Source organism: Vulpes lagopus, chromosome 4 (assembly GCF_018345385.1).
Source record: "Vulpes lagopus strain Blue_001 chromosome 4, ASM1834538v1, whole genome shotgun sequence".
Taxonomy (NCBI): domain Eukaryota; kingdom Metazoa; phylum Chordata; class Mammalia; order Carnivora; family Canidae; genus Vulpes; species Vulpes lagopus.
In genome coordinates, this window is record NC_054827.1 from 44649934 (window position 1) to 44671343 (window position 21410).

The following is a 21410-nucleotide window of genomic DNA, read 5'->3' on the forward strand; positions in this document are numbered from 1 at the left end:
TATATTTAAGGTTTAAGTTTTATATTTAAACCTTCATTCAAAGCAAAGTGGCTTGGGGCATGGAGAAGCCAATTTCAAGATGGCAGAGCAAGGAGAGTTGGCATAAGTCACATATCTCCACCAGGACATGTTGGTAGAACACGGAAATGTGCTTTGGGAAGCCCTAGAAATGATTAGGGGAGAAGTACCCAGGAGAAAAGGGAGACAGGCACCTCCTACTTTTGTTATCCATATCATAAAGGGGAATTTTTGCACCAGGAAAACCAGAAAGGTCTCTGAAATCTTGGTTACACATGATTTCTATTAGTGCAGAATGAATGAATCAAGGAGAATGTGGTGTTGGACTGGCGGAGGGGCTGAAACTGTGGCTGGAGTGTTCCGGGAAAGAGGAGGAGAGATGTCTTGAAGGTTGATGAAGACTAGTTCCGAAATCATCTTGAAATTTTACAAAAAAAAAATGAAACTCATCCCTGTGTTCTTAGAAGACATAGCAGTGGTATTTTCCAAGAAAGAGTGGACTCCAATTTTATACAAATATGAGAGAACAGAAAAGATTTATTGTAGTAACAGTAAACAAACAATTCAACTGGGTGGGGGTGGGCAATGTGCAGATGACCTCCAAAGCACTAAGTAACAGTAAATAATCAAGATGTGATGGCAACAATTGGTTTCACAAGGAAAAGTGGTTATTCAGCAAATATTTTTGCATTGAGGTTGGTCAAAAAGCTGCTATAGATGTCTGAACATTGCTCTCTTATGTGTTGAATCTCTTTCATCCACTCTTTCTGGCATTTTACTTAGTTGAGTTCTGAGAGATCTATTTTCCAGATGCCCCATTGTTCTTCAGGGGGCAGATGGTAAGGAACAATTTGAGTCCTTCTGTAAAAATATAATTAAACACATATTTCCAATCATGTGGAAAGAATTCTATAAGTATCGCCATCTATAGATTACCCAACCCACAGAACTGATCTTTCTAACCAACCCTATGGCTAAGGTTATCATCACTATGTCCTAAGGGCAAAAATAAGTGGTAGAAGCAGCAGAGGGAGATGATCCAGCAATCTACAAAGAATCTAGAGGAGAAACTTTTATGAGGGAGCAATAGAGAAAGTTTGAGGTCATCTTCTTTGAAGAATTCACAAGGTAGAGGGCATCAGTACTTTCTGCTTTGGAGTTCCACAAACTGAGAATTTATCCCTCCTCTGTTAAGTCAACCAGACATCTACCAATTGCTGACAGTGAGCTTTATTACACACTTTAGTTGGGAGAGCCTGGGACACACAACTCGGAGCACTCTGACTTTGGTGAACAAGTTGGGGGGTAGAGGTGGGGCAGGACCACCAGGAAACACACAGGGAATAAGGAGATCTTTTCATTCAGTTTAATCTTCCTTAAATAGGTAGAAGAAAACATGGAAAGCCATCTCCAGTACTTTCATGATGATTTCAAGTATCCCACTTTCACTCTCAACTTCATTTCTGGCATTCTGCTGCTTTAGAGCGTAGAAAGCCTCCCTCTCTGCCAACTTCATCTCCATTTCTTCCTGTCGTTTCTGCTGCTCCAGTTTATCCTCCAGCATTCTGATTTTCTCTCCAAACTCCTCTCTTATCTGCACTCTCTGTCTCTCTAGCTCTGCTCTGTAAAATTCTTGTAACACTTCGATTTTTTTCTGAATCTCCTCTTCGGCCTTTTGGAACATCTTATTGGTGTAACATCCTCCTTCATTCTCCATCACCACGCGCTGGACCAGGGTGAGCAGCTGCATTCTCTGAGCCTCCTGCTCAGTTCCTGTCGCTCGATTGTTGAACACACAGTAGCGATCCCGGAACATGTCCACCAGCTCTTGGATGTCTTCCGAAGCATCCTTTAAGTAGTCCTGGAAATGCATGCCATCCAAGTCATCTTTCCGGGTGAATAAGAGAATCATATACCTCCGAGCTCGGGGTCCAAACATTTGCAGAATCTTCTCCATGGCCTTGCGCTCTTCCTGAGTGTACCGGCCCAGCGGGACCACCAGGAGCAGAGCGTGAGGCCCCGGGGAGGTCAGGAGGATGCAGTGAGCAATCTCTCTGCACGTGTCAGCATCCTGTACCTCGGTGTCGAAAATGCCAGGCGTATCCACGACGATGAGTTCTCTCCCATGCCACCTGCTGCTCCCTTTCTTACAGACCTTGGTGACAGATTTTGCTGCGATGCTGGAATGAAACACTTTCTCTCCAACGATGCTGTTGCCTGTTGCACTCTTTCCCGCTCCAGTCTTTCCCACTAAGACAAGTCTCAGTTGTGAGTCTCTGCAGTCTTGGGATCCAAGCCCTTGGATATCAGGAAACAGAAGCGACAGCATTAGGATGGACCTCTAGCTGTTTCCCCAGCAGGGCCCCTGTCCCCCTCATACAACCCCCTCCTCTATTGCCTGAGGCTCCCCTCCTGTGAGTGACTTCAGCACCCTTCTATAGAGGCCTATTGAAAGTCTATAGACAGCCTGAGGTTCCTCTTGCAGCGCTTGGGAAAGGGCCAAATACTTTCCAGGATTCTCTTGAGCTTCTTATTCTTACCTTTTATAGCTAAGTAGCCCACAGAAGAGGAAACAAAATAGTTCAAGAAGAGAACTCAGAGCTGCTGCTGGTAGCTGGTCATCAGAGCCATGCAGGAAGTAACACGAAATCTGACTTAGGGACCTCTCAGTGGGAGTTCCTTCCCCAAACTGTATTCAAAATGGAACTTTTCCTCTTTCCATTAAGGAGTCAAGTGGGCAGGTTATACAAACCATCCCATCCTTGCGAGGTACAAAAGAGATGCCAGGGCAGAAAGACAAAGCATCCCTTTCTAGTTCCTATGTGTGACCATCCTGTCAGGGATTGTGACCCGAGAGAGAACAGAATACCTTCATTTAAAGTTAAAGACCTTCAGGGTCCTGGGTGGCTCAGTGGTTGAGTGTCTGCCTTTGGCTCAAGTCATGATCCCGGGGTCCTGGGATCGAGTCCTGCATCGGGCCCTCCGCAGGGAGCCTGCTTCTCCCTCTGCCTGTGTCTCTGCCCCTCTCTCTGTGTCTCTCATTAATAAATAAAGAAACTCTTAAAAAAAATAAAGACCTTAGATTAGAATCTAGCTACATTTTTTTACATTCTAAATTAAGACATTAAAGAATTATAGCCAGAAAATATTGACAGTTCTCTGAAGTGACTATAAAATTCTTTGATAGATCAAAAAAGAAAGAAGAAACCCATACATCGATGGAGTTATCCTCTCTTATTTCCATCAGATGAAGCACATTCTCCTTCCTAGGGAAGTCAACAGCTAACACCTGCACAGCGCAGCCTAGCAACAGAAGCTCTGTTCTGGGAACAACCACTGAGCCTTGGGTGCAACTCCAAATCATCTATGCAGTTCTTCCGCACTGGTATTCAGTGATCCTCTGCACATCTTACGTGTCAGTACGGGCCTGGGCTTCAGTATTTGTTAAGCACAGAGCCAGGACCCCTGGGATGGATAAACAGGGCGCAATCACATTTGAGAGCCTGTTTCTCCGAGAAGGTGGACCCTACCCGCATAGCCCTTGAAGGAGGCTGATTTCTGCATGAGGAATCCTGTATCACAACCTTCCATTTTGGCTTGAAGATGATGCATACATCACCACACTCACAATTCCAGACACTGTTATAAGCCCCATCTTATTTCTCAGGGGGAATATTGCCATTCGGACCAAAAATCTAGGCACTGCTCTTGATTCTTCTCTTTCCTTTACTTTCCACATCCGGCCCAGCAGCGTGTTCTCTTGACTTCACCTGCAAATCTGTGCCTCTCTCCACTTGGAAGCCCACCACACTAGCTCAAGCTACCATCAGCATCCATGCTTCCAGAGGCCCCCAGGTGGTCTCTCTGCTTCCATTTTGTCCCCTTCCATCTACCCTGTCAATTGGAATATTCTTTTATTTATTTATTTATTTATTTATTTATTTATTTATTTGGAATATTCTTTTAAAAATACCAAATAGAGGAGAGAGATTGCAGAACCCCAACTCTGGCTTCCACGAAATCTATAGGGAATCCCCCTCTCCTTCTGAGGATTAGCAGAACCAACCCTAATGCAGAGTTGCCTGCATCTGATAACCAGAATCCTGGGGTGAGACAAGTGACTTCCAGAAATCAAGAATATCGAATACAGGATGGTGAGGATTATCTGAGGAAAAATGTGGATGGGAGTTCAGATGATTATTCAGTTAGCAGCACCATGGAAGACTCCAACCTCAGGACATCCTGAGGGCATTGGTAGAGAGGGAGCAGAAAATCAGGGGAGGAGAAACAGAAAGGCCCTTTACCAGGAGAAAGTGCAAGAGGGTCCAGAGTGAATGGAGAGGAAATCAGACATGGGGGTGGGGTACAGTGCTCCAGCTGGCATGAGGGCTGGTGGCCAGCGCAAGAGAACACCCCCTAATAGCTGTCCTCCCTCTGGGCTGGACACCCTCTCACCGCAGCTGCTCAGGGGTTCGCTGGCACCGGAGCTTGCACTGGACTTCAGGGCTGCCATTGCAATGAACTCCTGGACAGAAAGAAACATGACATGTCATTTTAGGGAAATAGAAAGTAAGTGGAAACCTCAACCTCGCATAGGCAACAGTTTCATTTTTTCTGTAAAGTGGCTTCTTGCTTTCTCCTCCCTGATTTCCCAATGCTTCTCCCCTCTCCAGATTGTTCCTTTTTCTCTACACAAACAAATGCTTCGAGGGCTTCGAGGGCTTCAAGGACTTCATAGGCACTGCTTCCAGGTGCCCTTTCCTGGCAATCCTAAGGACTGTCTGAAGCCAGCAGTGCCTAAACAATGCATTCCTTGCTAATAAATTCCTTTCTTCTTCTATTTTAATGCCCTCTCTCTGCCCTTGTGCCTTTCTTTTGTGTAGGTCAGTGGTTGTCCCCTCTATTTGCTGGATAAGGTGCTGCCTGATTCAGGAATCATTAATAAAACCAACTGGATCTTCAAATTTACTTGGTTGAATTTTGTTTCCCTACACAGAACTCTTATTGGAGTGGACTTTGACTAGGACAGGCTGAAAATACTAGTTGTTAAGGCCAGGCTCATCTGATAAGAAGCCATCCAAAAAAAAAAAAAAATCTAAACACTATTAGAAGGACAGATATTTCTTTTGTAGGAAGAGTCGTTCATTTCTTTATCCCATAAGGATAAGGAATAAGAAACAGCTTCCTGTACACTGAGAAGAGAAATCACATAATTTTAAAAATCAGCTTTGGCCACAAACCTGATGTTAGTGATGGGTGCTAGGGAGTAGGTAGGTAGAATAACAGAAAAGGAAACCAAAAGTTTTGGGGTATTTCTTAAGGTCCTTCTTCCAGCATGTGGGCTCTCTCTCTCTCTCTCTCTCTCTCTCTCTCTCTCTCTCTCTATATATATATATATATATATATATATATATATATGTTTTTTTTTTTAATCTTATTTAAGTGAGTCAAGGGAGCTGCAGAGGGGGTAGGAGAGAGAACCTTAAGCAGGCTTCATGCCCAGCACAGATCATGATGCAGGGCTCAATCTCATGACCCTTAAATCATGATCTAAGCCAGATGTTCAAGGGTCTAAGTCACCCAGGTGCCCCTGGGTTCTCTCCATTCTGCAGTGCTGTGCTGTTTATCCCAATTCTGATGTAAAAACAGAGGACTGTACTTTTGTGGTACTGACCCTGGGGGTTGAGTTCTCCTACTCCCTAAAAATAAGCATCCAGGGGAGCCTAGGTGGCTCAGTCAGTAAAGTGGCCAACTCTTGATTTTTGGCTCAGGTCATGCTGACATGGGGCCCGTTTAAGTCTCTCTCTCTCCCTCGGTCCCTGCCTGCCCCCCTCCTTCTCTAAAACACAAAACAAAAAACCCACAAAACATAAAAACAAAACAAGCATCATTGGTCCTTAGCTCCTCCTGAACTGTCGAGAGTCACCTGAGGGCGGCGGGGTGGGGGGTCGGGGGACATCTCTGTCATCCCACCTCCTAAGATTCCTTTTCCCCAACTCTGAGCGAGGCTCAGACCTCCCTCTGGAGGCAGGTCTGAGCAGGCACTTAGGTTAGCTGGGTAAGAGAGCCTCTGGGCCTGACCTAGGTGCTGGCTTTGGGGCAGGTGACAGTGAGCTGTACTTCTCACATCTCCCATCTGCTCCCCACGGAGTGACTTCTGTCTGCTTACCCAACTCTACCCCTGAAAGCTTTAAGTTTATTTATATATTCTATAAATAGTTAAAGTGATGAAGTTTTGGAATATAGGTGAAGGTTGGTGGGGTGAGGTCTGGAGCCGACGACCAAAGAAGAATTCTAGAGATGTCTTTGGTGCAAAATCGTGGTTTTTTTAAAGCCCGAGGCCAGGACCCGTGGGCAGGAAGAGCGGTTGCCCCAGGCCCCTGAGGGGTGGTTCACTATATACCTGGGAGTCGGGAGGGGTTTGGGGACAGCGTGTTCTCTAAGGAATTTTGGAAGCAGGGTTTCCAGGACTGTGAGGGGGTAGCTATTGTTGGGGAAAGGTCACTGATTCCTGTCTAATTAGGCCTGAGTCATGAGACCCATCAGATGTGTAGGGGTGCCATGTGCTTAGGGGGGTGATTATATACTTTGGGGGGTTTAGAGACAAAGGAAATTTCCAAAGGAGTTTTTATATGTTAAAGTAGACCTACAGGCTCCTGGGGGTCGGGCTAAGATGGACTTTCACCTTCAGCACATTATGAACATGGAGGCAGTTGAGTCCTTAGAAGAATGTCCCTCTACCTGTCTCAAGGGCTTGCCAATGAGCCGCCCCGGCTTGTGCCTTGTCCCCAGCTAGTCCCCTGTTCCCCCATCATAAGGAATCATTTATTTTAACAAATATCCTTTGGACAGCAATCCCTGAAAGATGCATTGATTTGTAGGGCTCAGCCTTCAAAACAGATTATAGGGGTGTCTGGGTAGTTCTCTGGGTTAAGCATCTGCCTTTGGCTCAGGTCATGATCCCAGGACTCTGGGGTCAAGCCCCACATCAGGCCCTCTGCTCAGCAAGGAATCTGCTTCGCCCTCTTCCTCTGTCCCGCCCCCACTTGCACAGAGGTGCTCTCTCAAATAAATAAGATCTTTAAACAAACAGATTACAACCTAATATCAGCAAAAACAAGAAACAGGTAGTAACAAGACCTATACCTTCTGAGAAGGAATATACCAGTAGGTTTAAGATCTACACCCAAGGGAGAGGTCCTCTGTCCACCAAATCACGTTACCCTCTCTCCAAACACCCCTTTTCCTCTTACCTGGAAAATCTGGGTGCTGCTCCCTTCTCTAACTTTGAAGGCAATTCTAAGACAAGATGTTGAGAAAAAGAAGAGAAGAGGAAGTGAGAGGAGAAGCCGTCCAAACGTGCTAGAGTAAGAGACTTGCCCACTTCATCATCCAGTGGTTGCAAACAGAACTTTCTGTAGGAGTCCTGGGTGACTCAGCTGTTCTGAAAGCCTATAGTCCCCAACCCCACAACTCAGCATTATCAGGCCTTCCAGCCTAACATCTGCCCCTACTGCTTTAAGACCGTATCAGTGTAGGCAGCCCTACTGCCTCTCCTTCCTCCCAGTGACTGAGGGAGAGAGAGCTGCTATTTCCAAGGTCTCATCTGCTCAAGCAAGAGAGGGTAAATGATCTTCATTTAATTAATTAGATGGGTACAAGTCACCCTGTGAGATGGTGCTCAGACCATTTGCAATAGGCTAATCATTGACATCTGACACTACCTCCCATGAAAATGCAAACTGTGAGTATGGGGGGGGGGATCCCAGTATGAAAGCCAGTTTACTATTACACCCCATAACTGAGACTTTATTTCTTTCCTTTTTTAAAAAAAAAGATTTTATCTATTTATGAGAGACACACACAGAGACAGAGACACAGGCAGAGAGAGAAGCATGCTTCCTGCAAGGATCCTGATGTGGGACTACATCCCAGGACTCCAAGATCACGCTCTGAGCTGAAGGCAGACGCTTAACCGCTGAGCCCCCCAGGTGTCCCTGATACTTTATTTCAAGTTGCATAGCACTTGAGTGATTATACAAACTGCTAACAATTCCAAAGAGATAAAATAGAAGATATAAGTATCTCTGAGGATAGTATGGGGTTGGCCTGGTGTATATAAGCACCGGATGATGACTACATTAATTATTTATTTATTAGAGCTTTTATTTATTTCTTCATAAGAGACACACAGAGAGAGGCAGAGACACAGGCAGAGGGAGAAGCAGGCTCCCTGCAGGGAGCCCAATGCAGGACTCGATCCCAGGACCCTGGGAATTACAACCTGAGCTGAATGCAGATGCTCAGCCACTGAGCCACCCAGGTGCCCCTGATGACTTCTTTAAAACAGGAGACAGGGCAAAGGAACAAATCATGCACTAGCAGTGAGGATAAAGAACATTCCAGAACAATAGAACCTAAATAACAAGCACGACTCAGCCCTTAGATGAAATAAGCAAACGGAAGCAAGTAAGAAAAACAAGCAGAGTATGAACATGTCTGTGATTCTGAAGTGATCTGAAGAGAGAAAGGATAGGATTTTATTTCATTTCTAAGCTTAAGCCCAGCTAGAAGGTCTGTATCATTCTCTATTTAAGTGTGGGAGTGGGAGCAGAGATTGATGTAAAATATAACAGAAATTTTAAGTACTATTAAACCCCCAAACCATTACTTAGATATTCTTTATTTGGGTCACAAGCATCAATACTTACAAGGAAATTCTCTGTGATGGTTTACATTTGTAACAACACCCAGGTTCATAACCTGAGCCAAGGTTAGATGCTTAACTGACTGAGCTACCCAGGCACTTCTGAAATGTATGTATTTTGCTTTCATTTTTGACAGTTATTTCCCTGAGTGCAGGATTTCAGGCTAGTTGTTACTTTCTCTTAGCACATTGAAAATCTGCCTCCACTGTTTCCCTGGCTTCCTCTATCACTATGAAGAAATCAGTGGAGGGGGTGCCTGGGTGGCTCAATGGGTTAAGTGCCTGCCTTCAGCTCAGGTCATGATCCCAGGGGTGCTGGATCGAGCCCTGCATCAGGGCTCCCTGCGCAGCAGGGGGGTCTGCTTCTCCTTCTGCCTCTCTGTGTCTCTCATGAATAAATAAAATATTTTTAAAAATACATTTCAGACAAGAGAGACTGGGATTTCTTGCCACCAACACAGTCTCAGATGAGAAATTTATAGGGAATATATCTGAGGCAAGAGGAGAGTAATCACAGATAGCAAAATCAGAGGTGGAGGAAAATAAAAAAAGACTAAGTTTAAACAAATGTAAACTGTATAAAATACTGTTAATACTTCCTAGGGTTTAAAAAGGAAAAAAATAGGAAAATTAAATATTCAACAATAACAATAAATAGATTGGAGTGGAGAGTGGGAACAGAATTAAAATGTTCTAAAGTAGTTTGTTGTATAGAAGAAAATTAAAACGTAAATTTCTTGTGACTTTGAGAAGTAAAGACTGTGTTTTATAATCACTGGGTGACTACAGGAAAAGTGTAATATAACTTCCAAACTAATAGAGAAAAAAATAGAATGTGGGGGGCAAAAACCAAATAATTCCAATTAAACCACAAAGAGGAAGGGGAAGAAAGTGAAATATGGAATAGGCTGGACAAGTAGAAAGCTTACAAAATGCAGCTAAAGCAGTAACTGCAGATTAAAATTTAGCTTTCAGTGTACATAGCAGGAAACAGAAAGAATGAAAAATAATCAGGAAAATATATATCTGAAGATAAGCAGTAAGGAAATAAATTTTTTAAAAAAGAGCAAGCTACAAACTGGGAGAAACTATCTGCAATTCATATACCAGATAAAGAACTTAGGTATATATTTGATAAAGATTGGACAAAAAATAGAATGTGTAAAGAGCTCTTAAAATTTATAAAAATACAAAGACAATCCCATTTATTTATTTATTTTTATTTATTCGAGAGAGAGAGAGAGAGAGAGAGGCAGAGAAGCAGGTTCCTCGCAGGGAGCCCGACGTGGGACTCGATCCTGGATCCTGGGATCAGGCCTGAGCCGAAGGCAGACGATCAACCAGCTGAGCCACCCAGGCATCCCAAGACAACCCCATTTAAAATAGAAAATGTCTTTGACATGTAATAAACCACACATAATTAGAGAATGCAGTTGAATAAATGCTCAAGTATGTAGACACCAGTGAAACACCATCACAAACAATGGCTGTGGGTATGAGCCACAGACGTTCCTCATGTGCTGTTCACTTACCCCTGTCCCCAGACAGCCACCTCCATGTGTCCCCTCTCTGTACAATATGCATAACTGACTCCCACCTCTGTGGCCCACATTTAATTTATGAGCAACACTTACTTTTCCCCTGCAGCTAGTGAAAGTTTTGACTGTTCCCCAGACAGCTACCTCCATGTGTCCCTGCTCCCTCCATAAAGCACAGCAACATCTCTTCATGTCCTATGTCCCATGGGACCACTAGACAGCAAAGCCAAACTCCAAGGGACACAGATCAAGTCCCCTCAGGAATCTCGGAACATACGCAGCCACACCCTCTGGCAACATCAAGGTCCAGAGGCCACCTCACTTGGTTTGAGGCAGAGGGAACCTCCATCTGCTGGGCAGGGCCACAGATCAGAGTCCCTGGGGTCCCTCCTTTATTTAATCCCACAACTACACCTGGTCACTTTTTGCACCAGGTAGGTAGACTATTCTCCAGATGAACCCCTAGAATTAGGTCATTGTCCCTATAACTGAAATGATCTCTTTCAAAAAGTCCTTTCCTCTTGGTGTCCCTGGCTGGCTCGGTTAAAACAGCATGTGACTCTTGATCTCAAGGTCTTGAGTTCGAGAGCCCCAAGTCGAGTGAGAGATTACTTAAATAGGTAAAACTTAAAAAAAATTGGGGATGCCTGGGTGGCTCAATTGGTTGGGTGACTGACTCCTGATTCCAGGTCAGGTCCTGGTCTTAGGGTCTTGGGATCAAGCCCCCTCATCCACCTGCCCCCACCCCAGTCAGGCTCCCTGCTCAGCAGGCAGACTGCTTCAGGATTATCTCTCCCTCCGCCCCCTCCCCTCTTCACATGCTGCCTGTCTCTCAAATAATAAATAAATAAATAAATAAATAAATAAATTAATTAATTCTTTAAAAAATCCTTTCCTCTTGACTCCTCCAAATAGCTATCAAATTAGTTGAAGAACTAAACCTCACAAAACTGGTTCTTGCTCCTTCCTTTGTAAGTCTTATATGGATCTTCTAGCATATAGCTTTGGACGGTGGGGACATTGGCCAGGTGGGGATATTGAAGACCCAGGTGAAATTGAGGGGGATATTTATATTAATTTATTTTGGGGGGGGAATATTTATATTTATACACTATCCTACCATTCATTCCAAGACTGTCACATAATCTTCAGACCAAAATTTCAAGTTAATGCAGTTCATTTATATTGGACCCTTTGACAACTGATATTCAACTTGTCACAAACCTAACTGAAAACTATTGCTCCTGACCCTACCCTTCCCCTGACAACCTTACCTGTCACCTTTAACTTTCTCGTTTCTGGAAGAAACTCATCACCCACGTGGACACATCCCACACATCCTTCACAGTAGACTTCAAACCCTGAATTCTTCCTCAGATCTTCTATAAAAATCTTAGATTAAGGGCACCTGGCTGGCTCAGTGGATAAGAGTCTGCTTTTGGCACAGGTTGTGATCCCGGGGTCCTGGGACTGAGTCCCGCATTGGGCTCCCTGCAGCGAGCCTGCTTCTCTCTCTGCCTATGTCTCTGCCTCTCTCTGCATGTCTCTCATGAATAAATAAATAAAATCTTTGAAAAAAATCCTAGTTTAAGTTCCACATTGTGGGTCATGACTATCACACATTTCAATAACAAGTTTAATGCACACATAAAAGGCTGGAACTTCCAGAGTCCTCATCATGTGGAGATAGTTGGGATACAAAATATGTAGATAATTGAGTAAGCAATATTTCATTTGACAAGTAAAGAGATAATGATTTATTTGATTTACTCATTTTTCCTCTGGTATGTCTTAATCTTCCAAAATAGAATATGAGGTTGAGAGAAAAAAAAATAAACTCACAGAAGTTGTATGTTCAATAGTCCAGAGAAAGCCAATGCTTCCCTAAAAGGGACTTGTAGACAAGCCCTAGAACAGTGCATGTTACCAGCGGCGCTAACACTTAATGTATGCAGGATTTCTTATTTGAATTTTCCTAAATGGAGTCTCTCAACTCTATATATCATTGCCTGAGCATGCTAATTTTGTAACTTCTTCAATTTGTTGGCCCTGTAAAGAGGGACAGGTGGGAACAGGAGGTGGTGGCGAATGGAGCTGGGAAGGGGCTCCACTCTGGTTAGCTGTCACTACATAACAAACCATTCTGAAGCTCAGTGGCTTAAAACAACAACCATCATTTTTTTTTCTCTTCAATCTGCAATTTGGAAGGGACTCATCTCTGCTCTTTGCAACTTTGTCTGAGGTGGTAAGGCAGCCAGAGAGCCTCCTTCCGTGTTGCCTTGCTTGCATGGCTTCCAAGTTGGTCCGGCTAGGAAATGAAAGATGAGCCAGGGGAGTAGGCCAGCGACGTCAAGCCCTCTTCATGGGAGCCTCTCAATGGACAACATGGCCTTTCTCACAACATGATGGCTTAGTCCCAAAGGCAAGCCCCCCTGCAGGGCAAGGGGCATTTTCCATGTCTAGCCATAGAGTCACAAGAGGTTGCTTTAGCCATCTGCTATTTATCAAAACAGTCACAAAGCCTGTCTAATTTCAAAGTAGGAGACACAGACCCTGCAACCCAGTGGGAAAAGTAACAAGGTCAGATTGTAAGAAGAATAAGTAGGATAGAATATATTGTTAGCTATCTTTGGAAAACACAATCTACCACTATTACAAGCCATAGTAAATTCAGAAGCAAAAGTAAAATTGACATTATTACCAAAACATATGCCATATTCTTGAAAGTACCCTCATAATACTATTTAAAACATCTCCAAATATACCCTTCTCAGCTTCTTCCCTTAGATTTTTTATTTGTTCCTCATACTTCATCTTCAGTGCTTTTATTTTTTCCTCTCGTTCTTTCTGTGATAAATGAGCATATTCCTTTTCTATTAGTTTAATTTCTTTATTTAATTGATCAGTATAGATTTTCTTCAGGATTTCTGCCTTTCGTTTCAGCCTTTCCTCTGTGTCCTTGTAAATGTCATCAGAAAAGTAAGCCCCGCCATTGCTCTGCACCATCTGCTCTATCAGCTCCACCAGCTCCTGCACTTGAGCTTCCTTCTCGGCTTCTTTGGCTCTGTTGTTGAAGGCACAGTAGCGGTCCCCACACTCCTTGGTGATGTTCTTTAGCTTCACATCTCCGCTCTCTATAAAGTCACTTAGGCTCTGATCCTCCAAGTTATCTTTGCGAGTGAACAACATGATCATGTGCTTCATGGCTGGCTTCCCAAAGACAGCCTTGATCAATGCCATGGTCTTCTGCTCTTCCTCTGTGTAGCGGCCCAACTGTAGAACCAAGAGGATGGCGTGGGGCCCGGGGCAGGAGGAGATAACACACCTGCTGATTTCCTTGCAAGTAGTGTCCAGGGTCTCCTTGGTATCAAAGAGCCCTGGGGTGTCAACAACAAGAAGTTTCCTCCCTTCCCATTCCCGGGATGCTTTCTGACACTCTTTGGTGATAGCATGGGCAGCAATTCTAGAGTCAAATACTTGTTTCCCAAGAATGGTATTTGCTGTTGCACTTTTTCCACTTCCAGTTTTCCCTACCAGAACAATCCTCAGAGTGTTGTCCTGAGGGTCAGCCATGTTAATATCAAGAGGCTTTAGGGCTTAGTATCCACAGACCTTAAGGAAGGCAAGGAGAAGGTAAAGGATCAATGTAAGTGGAAAATATTACCCCCTCTTTTCTTTTTTTTGTTCTTCCTTGAAAGTGTGTAGTAGTCTATTATCCATGTTGATCCCATAAAGACAGAGATGAAACAGTTCAATTATCGTGGAAGAAATAATAAAATAGCTAAAGAGTTTCCACACAAAAGAGTACTAGATCCAGATGGTTTCATGGGGAACTCATCTAAACCCTTAAAGATCTAATAATCTCAATGCTTCTTAAGCTATTCCTGATTATTTAAAAAAGAAGGGAAAAATTTCAGGCACCTTGGTGGCCCAGTGGTTGAGCGTCTGCCTTTGGCTGAGGTTGTGATCCCGGGGTTCTGGGATTGTGTCCCATATCGGGCTCCCCGCAGGGAGACTGCTTCTCCCTCTGCCTATGTCTCTGCCTCTCTCTCTCTGTGTCTCTCATGAATAAATAAGTAAGATCTTTAAAAAAGGGGAGGGGATTTCAATTCTTTCTATGGCAGAGTATGATATTGATCCTGAAGACTAATGAAGATTTCAATAAACAGACCTGTCATTTATGATACTAATACAAATGTCCTAAATAAATTATTACACACTAAAAAAGTAATACACCATGATTAGATGTGATTTCAGAAATACTAGGGTAGTTCAATATGAGAAACTTGGGTTGTTATAATACATTCACATGAATACATTAAGAAAAAAATACCTAGACGCAGAAGACGTGTCACCAAATTCAACACTGATTCATGTTTAAATCATTTCATAAAATTTGAGTTAATAGATACTTCTTTTATGCTATTTTATATAAATTTAAAATTTTTTGTTACCACTTTTTTCCCCTTACACCTAAAAAGTTGACTAACAATTCATCTGGATGCGTAAAAAAGAAAATTAGCCTGGACAATCAAGAAAGAGAAAAACTGGGTGGCTCAGCGGTTTAGCGCTGCCTTCGGCCCAGGGCATGATCCTGGAGCCTTGGGATCGAGTCCACCATCAGGCTCCCCGCATGGAGCCTGCTTCTCCCTCTGCCTGTGTCTCTACCTCTCTGTCTCTCTGTTTCTCATGAATAAATAAATAAAATCTTTAAAAAAAAAAAAAAGAAAGAATAACTATGAGGGATGACTGGCTCTACAGGATAGTAAAGCATTTTAGCCTCTAAAATTAAGGCAGTATGATGTCAGTAAATGAATAGAGAGAACAGTGAAACAAAACCAGAAAATTCAAAAACAGATAAAACTTATCATACTATATTCCTGAATATTCAATTCAATTATATTATGCCACATTTATATTCAATAAGACAGCATCTCATATCAATGGGGAAAAAGATGGACTAATAACCAGCATTGGGGTAACTATAAAACCATATAGAAAAACACAAAACTGCCTCCACTGTCTTATGCCATTCAAATTCTAAGTAGATTAGAAATCTAAACATAAAAATTAATCCATAAAAATACTAGAAAAAATGCAGATAAATTCTTTGTAACCTAGGGGTGGGGAAAATATTTTCTAAGATTTTAAAGAGAGTAAGAAAAAAGACTCATAAATTTGATGACATAAAAATATAAAAGATAATGTGAAGCCAAGAACACTGTAGACAATTAAAACACAAATGTCAAGGTAGGGGAGAAATTTTTCCAACCCATATCAAAGAGCGTTAATTTTCCTATTAGACAAAGAATAACAATGATGAATAAAAGAGAAAATTAACCTACTATACAGAATTCCTAAAAGTAGAGAAACAAAAGACCAACACCTTGATAGAAAATGGAGCAAGACATATGAATAAACAGTTCAAAGGATAAAAATGTAAATGTCCCTTGAATATATAAAAAGATATTAACACCCACTTAAAGTAGAGAAAAATAAATCAAACATAGGAAAAGTAAGATAACTAAACTAAAACAATTTAAATTACACTGGAGATACTATTTCTTACCTACAGGTTTGGCAAAAATCCAAAAATTTGCTAGTATAATCTGTTGGTAAAAGTTTAGAGGAAATAGGTCCTCTTCTCGATGTCTAATGGGAATGGAAAAACAGTCCAAAACCTACAGAGGAGAAGTTAGTAATATCTTGCAAAAGTACATGTGCGTTTATCCTTAGATTATTTAGACCCAATTTTAGGATACATGCCTGTATATAAGGGCAGGCCACTCCAAAATGTGCCACTTTGGCATACTGATTATTTTAAATAAAAGTTACTAAAGAGACAGCCTGTGCAAGAAGGACACTCAGACTGTCTTCTATCCCCCTGCAAGTAGGAAATTAATCTCCCATGTAAAAGGTGCCCTCCCTGTCCCAGGAGCTAAAGAGACATCCTTATGACCACAGATGGGAGATTTAGAGCCAAGAAGGCTATACAGACAACTCCCGTTCGTTTTTACTAATTTTCTATCACAGCCCAAAGTCTGTTTAGAATTCCTTACTAATTGAAACTCCCAAAGTTAAGATTTCTTTGTCTTGTCAATTCCTCCCAGATTCATTGTCTCTTTGTCTAAAAAGTATAAAAATTGCCTGCCTTGGTTATTTCTTTTGGTCTCAACTTCATTACTGGGCCTCCAGGCACACTTTGTCTTTTCTCTCGTTAATCTGTCTCAAGAAAATGTAGTTCTTAGTCCAGCTGGAAGACCTTGAAGGGTAGGGGAGGAATTTTTCCTTCCCTACATCTCAAAGCTACACTGACAAAAATACAGGATAAAAATTATGCATAAGTCTATTCACTGCATCACCATTTGTAATAGCAAAAAAAAAAAAAAAAAACAGCAACAAAAATCTACCAAATGCCTATTAAGAAGGGACTGGTTGAATAAACTAAGGTATATTTACACAGAGAAGTGTAGAAAGGTCTAAGAAATATCTCTATATGCCAGTATGAAGAGATCTCCAGGGTATTTCATTAAACAAAAAAGGCAAAGTGAAGAAAATAATGCACACTTTCCTACAATTTCTCTAATTAAGGAAGAACATGAACTATATGTATAAAATATAATATATATGTATATATATGTATTTCATGTACATGAAAAAGCAATGGCAGGAAAATCTGAAAAGTGAACAAACAAAAAGGTTACTTATGTGGGGATGGGAAGAACAGGGTGAAGGGAACAAGAATAGAAGCTGGGAAATGCATTTCTTTGAATATACTTAGACTTCACAGGTCTGATCTCAAACGCATGTACAGGTTATTCCCTGCTGTTTTAAAGTTCAAATTATACCACTTTGCTCTTATGAAAGACATACTTCTGTGCCTGTTCTTGCTAGCCAAAGTAAATTTGAAGAGAATTTTCATTTTTACAAAAAAACTGAAAGCAAAACAGCGTTCAGAGTTTGTTTTACAGTTAGATGAGCCACTAAAGAGGCAGCACACATCTTAGGCAACAAGAGTGGTGCTGCTAAGCCCCTTTCTCAGGAACTCCATACAGCATCCCAGCATCCAGTGGATAGAGCTTTGAACCATGTGAGCGTGTGGGCTTCACCTCAATTGATTTTGTGCATCTGTTAGCAAGTTGTGTCTAGAAGTATCAGAAATGCATAAGGGAAATTATTTGGGGGGAATCTGGGGATACCTCAAAATGTTTCCATATAAATTAATAGTAATTGTTTCTCTGTTTTATGTCATTTTGGTTTATGAAAGATTTTATAGGAACATTCTGCTTTCAGATAGTAGGGAAGACTTTTAAATAGTTTATATAATTATACAACAAAAACTGTATTTTAAAATACTAATAAGGGATGCCTGGGTGGCATGTCAGTTAGGCATCTGACTCTTGATCTCAGCTTAGATCTGGATCACAGGGGATCCCTGGGTAGCTCAGCAGTTTAGTGCCTGCCTTCGGCCCAGGGCGTGATCCTGGAGTCCTGGGATCGAGTTCCATGTCTGGCTCCCAGCATGGAGCCTGCTTCTCCCTCTGCCTGTGTCTCTGCCTCTCTCTCTCTCTCTCTCTCTCTTTCTCTGTGTGTGTGTGTCTCTCATGAGTAAATAAATTTTTTAAAAAATCTTTAAAAAAGATCTTGATCACAGAGTCATTAAGTTCATACCCCAACCTTAGGCTCCAGCATGGAGCCTACTTTAAATAAGTAAATAAATAAATATTTCTTAAAACACTAGTAAAAATCAAAAGCAAATGAAACATATAGTATTTCATGTAATGGATAAACCACACAAAAGTTGCAAAGAAACTTGAAAAATGCAGTAATTTCGTTGTCCACCCCTAATGGGGTATATCATAAGCTCAAAAAGGGAAAAAAATCTGCCAAAAAAAATCTTAAATTTTTTTAGGAATCCTATCCTGTACTTAGTGTGTGTGTGTGTGTGTGTGTGTGTGTGTGTGTTTAGTTTTGAAGACCAGTGACAAGCCCAGTGGCAACGAGAACCCTTGGTGACCGTACTGTGCTCTTCAAATGCTATTTCCCACTAAACACATTAGGACTCTGAGGAAAAAGTACTGACCCCAGGTCTGAGCCAGGAAACATGCAAGTGGATCCTAGACTGTCTTGTCATACTATAAAGCAAGGGTGCTATCAAAAATTACTCAGACCATGGAGCACCTGCTGGCTCAGTTGGCAGAGCATGCAACTCTTGATCAGGGTCACATTCGGTTTAGAGATTACTTTTAAAAAAATTCCTCAGAACTTATCAAAAGGACTAAAGCAACAAGAAGAGGCTCTGACAGATGGGCAACTTGGGATCAATAAGAATAATATTTCCAAAAAAAAAGAATAATATTTCCAATGGGTTGAAATATATCAAATATGTTGAAATCTATGAATTCATATCAATATCATCTTCTTAAAAGAAGTCAGTTGTTCCCTTTGTAGTGTGCTAAGAAATAATTACATCATTCTGAACAAGGGAAAGAATCAAGCATTGCTTTCATTTTACATAACTGTACCTCATGGAAATGAAAGAATTGTTGAGGGGGAGTTTCTTTTTACAGGATTATTCCATCCAATAAATGAAGAAAGAAGGATAAAATTAGAATATAATAATTTGTGACCCTTAATGAAACAATTTTACTATAGGCTGTCATTAGCATCTGCTAAATCACAGGAAGAGAGAGAAGTGAACATAATATGCTGATATGTTTACAACTGCTCCTATGAAATATTCCCACCCAAAAAACCAGGCAAACCTTAATCTGATTAAGTCTCTCCTTAAATTTAAATTCATACACTGAATTTAAACACTGAAACTGGAAGAGCATGTTAAATAACATCTTGAGGGTTTAATCAACAAAATGTACACTGTCCAATTCTTTTGGACAAAAGACTGCCCTTTTCTGAAACAAAAAAATTTCACAGAAAGAAACAGGAAGGTGGAAACTTATTAAGCTAAACCTAAGAGATATCAAACAATTGCAATTTATGAACCTTATTTGGATCTGATTTCAAACAATTTTTAAAATTATGAGACCACTGGGGAATCTGAACACATCTGGTAATATTTTAAAAATCCTAATTGCTTTTCAAAGTCTGAAAAAGTCATATTTTTAATGGTCTTTATCTTTCAGACATACATATTCAAATATTTACTAATAAAGTGATACAATGTCTGATATTTACTTCAAAATAATCTGGGGCAGATGAGAGGGGTTTATAGATGAAACAAGATTGACATAAATTGATAATTGCTGAAGCCTGGTTTAGGTACACAGAAGTTATCTTTGAATGAGTTAAAAATTTCCCTCAGTGAAAAATTTAACTTGGGGACGCCTGGGTGGCTTAGTCGGTTAAGCATCTGCCTTCAGCTCCGGTCATGATCTCAGGGTCTTGGGACCCAGCCCCACATCTGGCTCCTTTTTCATCGGGGAGTCTGCTTCTCCCTCTCCCTCTGCCTCCTCCCTACTGCTTATGCTCATGCTCTCTCTCTCTCTCTCTCTCTCTCTCAAATAAGTAAATAAATAAAAATCTTTTTAAAAAATTAACTTGTTTGTAGTGTAACAACTATTAAATGTATATAATATACCAAGCACCCTGATAAATAGTTTTTATACGTTATTTCCTTTTCTCCCCAAAAATAGCCTGCAAGGAAGCTAATTTTATTACTCTAATTTTAAAAGTTTATTTACTTATTTAAGTCATCTCTACACCCAATGTGGGGCTTGAACTCACGATCCCCAAGATCCAGAGTCACACACACACGCTCTTCTAACTGAGCCAGACAGGCAGCCTTAATCTAATCTTTTTAAATGAGGAAATTGATGTAGCTCAGAAATGCTGAGAGACTTGCCCAAGGTCACAGTGCTAATAGGCATCGGGCAGAGGAGGGACCCAATCCAAAGTCTGACTGACTACTACGCTCATGCATAACCATTACAAACGATGGCCTCTTTCTGGTTCCTTCTCAGGTCCTTGATTCTACATTTCTGTCTACATTGAATCAGAAAGATCAGGGAAGGACAAGGGAGATAGACAGTGCACATTCTTTCCGGAAACGTAACTTATAGCAGGCCTGGAATTAAGGAAGGCAAATAAAGGATTTCATGCACTTTGTAGAATAGCTACTCCCGCCCCCATGGCATTCCCGCCTTGCCTCATCTGCTACACTATCAATCATACAACTTCCCTCCTTAAATGTTGTAAGGACTCAGCAACCTGAGTTTTTACTTCTTATGCCATTAGTGACTGGGCTATCCTTGGGAGATTAACAAAATCACATTCACACAGGCTTGGATTCAGATTCTTTTTCAGGAGAAAGAGGGATTTAGATCCAGGGGTCTCTAAATTGCCTTCTGGCTCTAAAGACCTGCCTTGAGGACAACAGCTGTCCTGTCACAACAGCAACTAATGGAAGGTGTATCATGCTATTCAGTAAGTTTGTCCTGTTAAATATGAGACAGGTGGACATTGGGTCAACGAGTCCCCTTCCTCCCACCCTACCCTCCACCACTACCCCTCTGACAGCATCCTCCTTGCTGTGCTGCTGGTACAGGACCTCATCCCCTCTCACCCCAGAATCCACCCCCATGCATACCCCTATGTCCCACTGCCTCTCACAGCTCCATTGCTCTGAGGCCAGGCTCACCTTCTTTTGAACGAGTTGATGGGTTCTCAGGTTTTCTCCAAAGAAGACTTCCGAAGCTTTTGTTCTGTGAGGAAAGTGTAGCTAGCCTTTGAAACCGCTGAGCCAGGAAGTTCTGATTGGGTGGAGCTAGTGAAAGAAGAGTTTGCCTTTAAAGAAACAGAAATACTGTCCCATAATTTGGGGAGTGTTATGAACAGAACTGAAGGCCCTTCTGAGAGAGGAGAAGAGTTCAGAAAACCCTAACTTCATGTTTTCTATCCCTGCAGAGGGTCTGTCCCCAAACCCTGAGAATGGCTAGACCTAACCAGCAGATATGAAAGTTCTAGGACTCTTGATTTCTGGCTCAGTGTCTCACCCTCTGTCTAATGCATCTGAAAGTACTTCCCTCCTACATCTTCAAGAAATAAAAATCACAAAGGGGCACCTGGGTGGCTCAGTGGTTGAGCGTCTTCCTTCAGCTCAGGTCCTGATCCCAGGGTCCTGGGATTGA

The 21410-nt window shown here is 41.8% G+C and overlaps 2 protein-coding genes across 4 annotated transcripts; both read right to left on the reverse strand.

Annotated features, from left to right (window-relative positions):
- Window positions 1-547: 547 nt before the first annotated feature.
- GIMAP4 (GTPase, IMAP family member 4) lies at window positions 548-21015 on the reverse strand. Of its 3 annotated transcripts, XM_041753744.1 has the most exons (4): window positions 20921-20992; window positions 7272-7317; window positions 4474-4543; window positions 548-2316 (listed from the first exon to the last, which is right to left on the reverse strand). In XM_041753744.1, exons 3-4 carry the CDS (start codon window positions 4529-4531, stop codon window positions 1385-1387), a joined length of 990 nt encoding a protein of 329 aa, XP_041609678.1. In that variant the 5' UTR covers window positions 4532-4543; window positions 7272-7317; window positions 20921-20992; the 3' UTR covers window positions 548-1384. The 3 variants fall into 3 exon arrangements, with proteins under 3 accessions (XP_041609678.1, XP_041609677.1, XP_041609679.1); XM_041753743.1 differs by lacking the exon at window positions 7272-7317 and having other exon boundaries at window positions 20921-21015; XM_041753745.1 differs by lacking the exons at window positions 7272-7317; window positions 20921-20992 and adding an exon at window positions 15833-15861.
- On the reverse strand, window positions 11319-21041 carry GIMAP7 (GTPase, IMAP family member 7). The gene is made up of 2 exons (XM_041753746.1): window positions 20921-21041; window positions 11319-13875 (listed from the first exon to the last, which is right to left on the reverse strand). The coding sequence occupies exon 2, from the start codon at window positions 13834-13836 to the stop codon at window positions 12961-12963; it is 876 nt and encodes a 291-aa protein (XP_041609680.1). The 5' UTR covers window positions 13837-13875; window positions 20921-21041; the 3' UTR covers window positions 11319-12960.
- Between the last annotated feature and the right edge of the window lie 369 nt (window positions 21042-21410).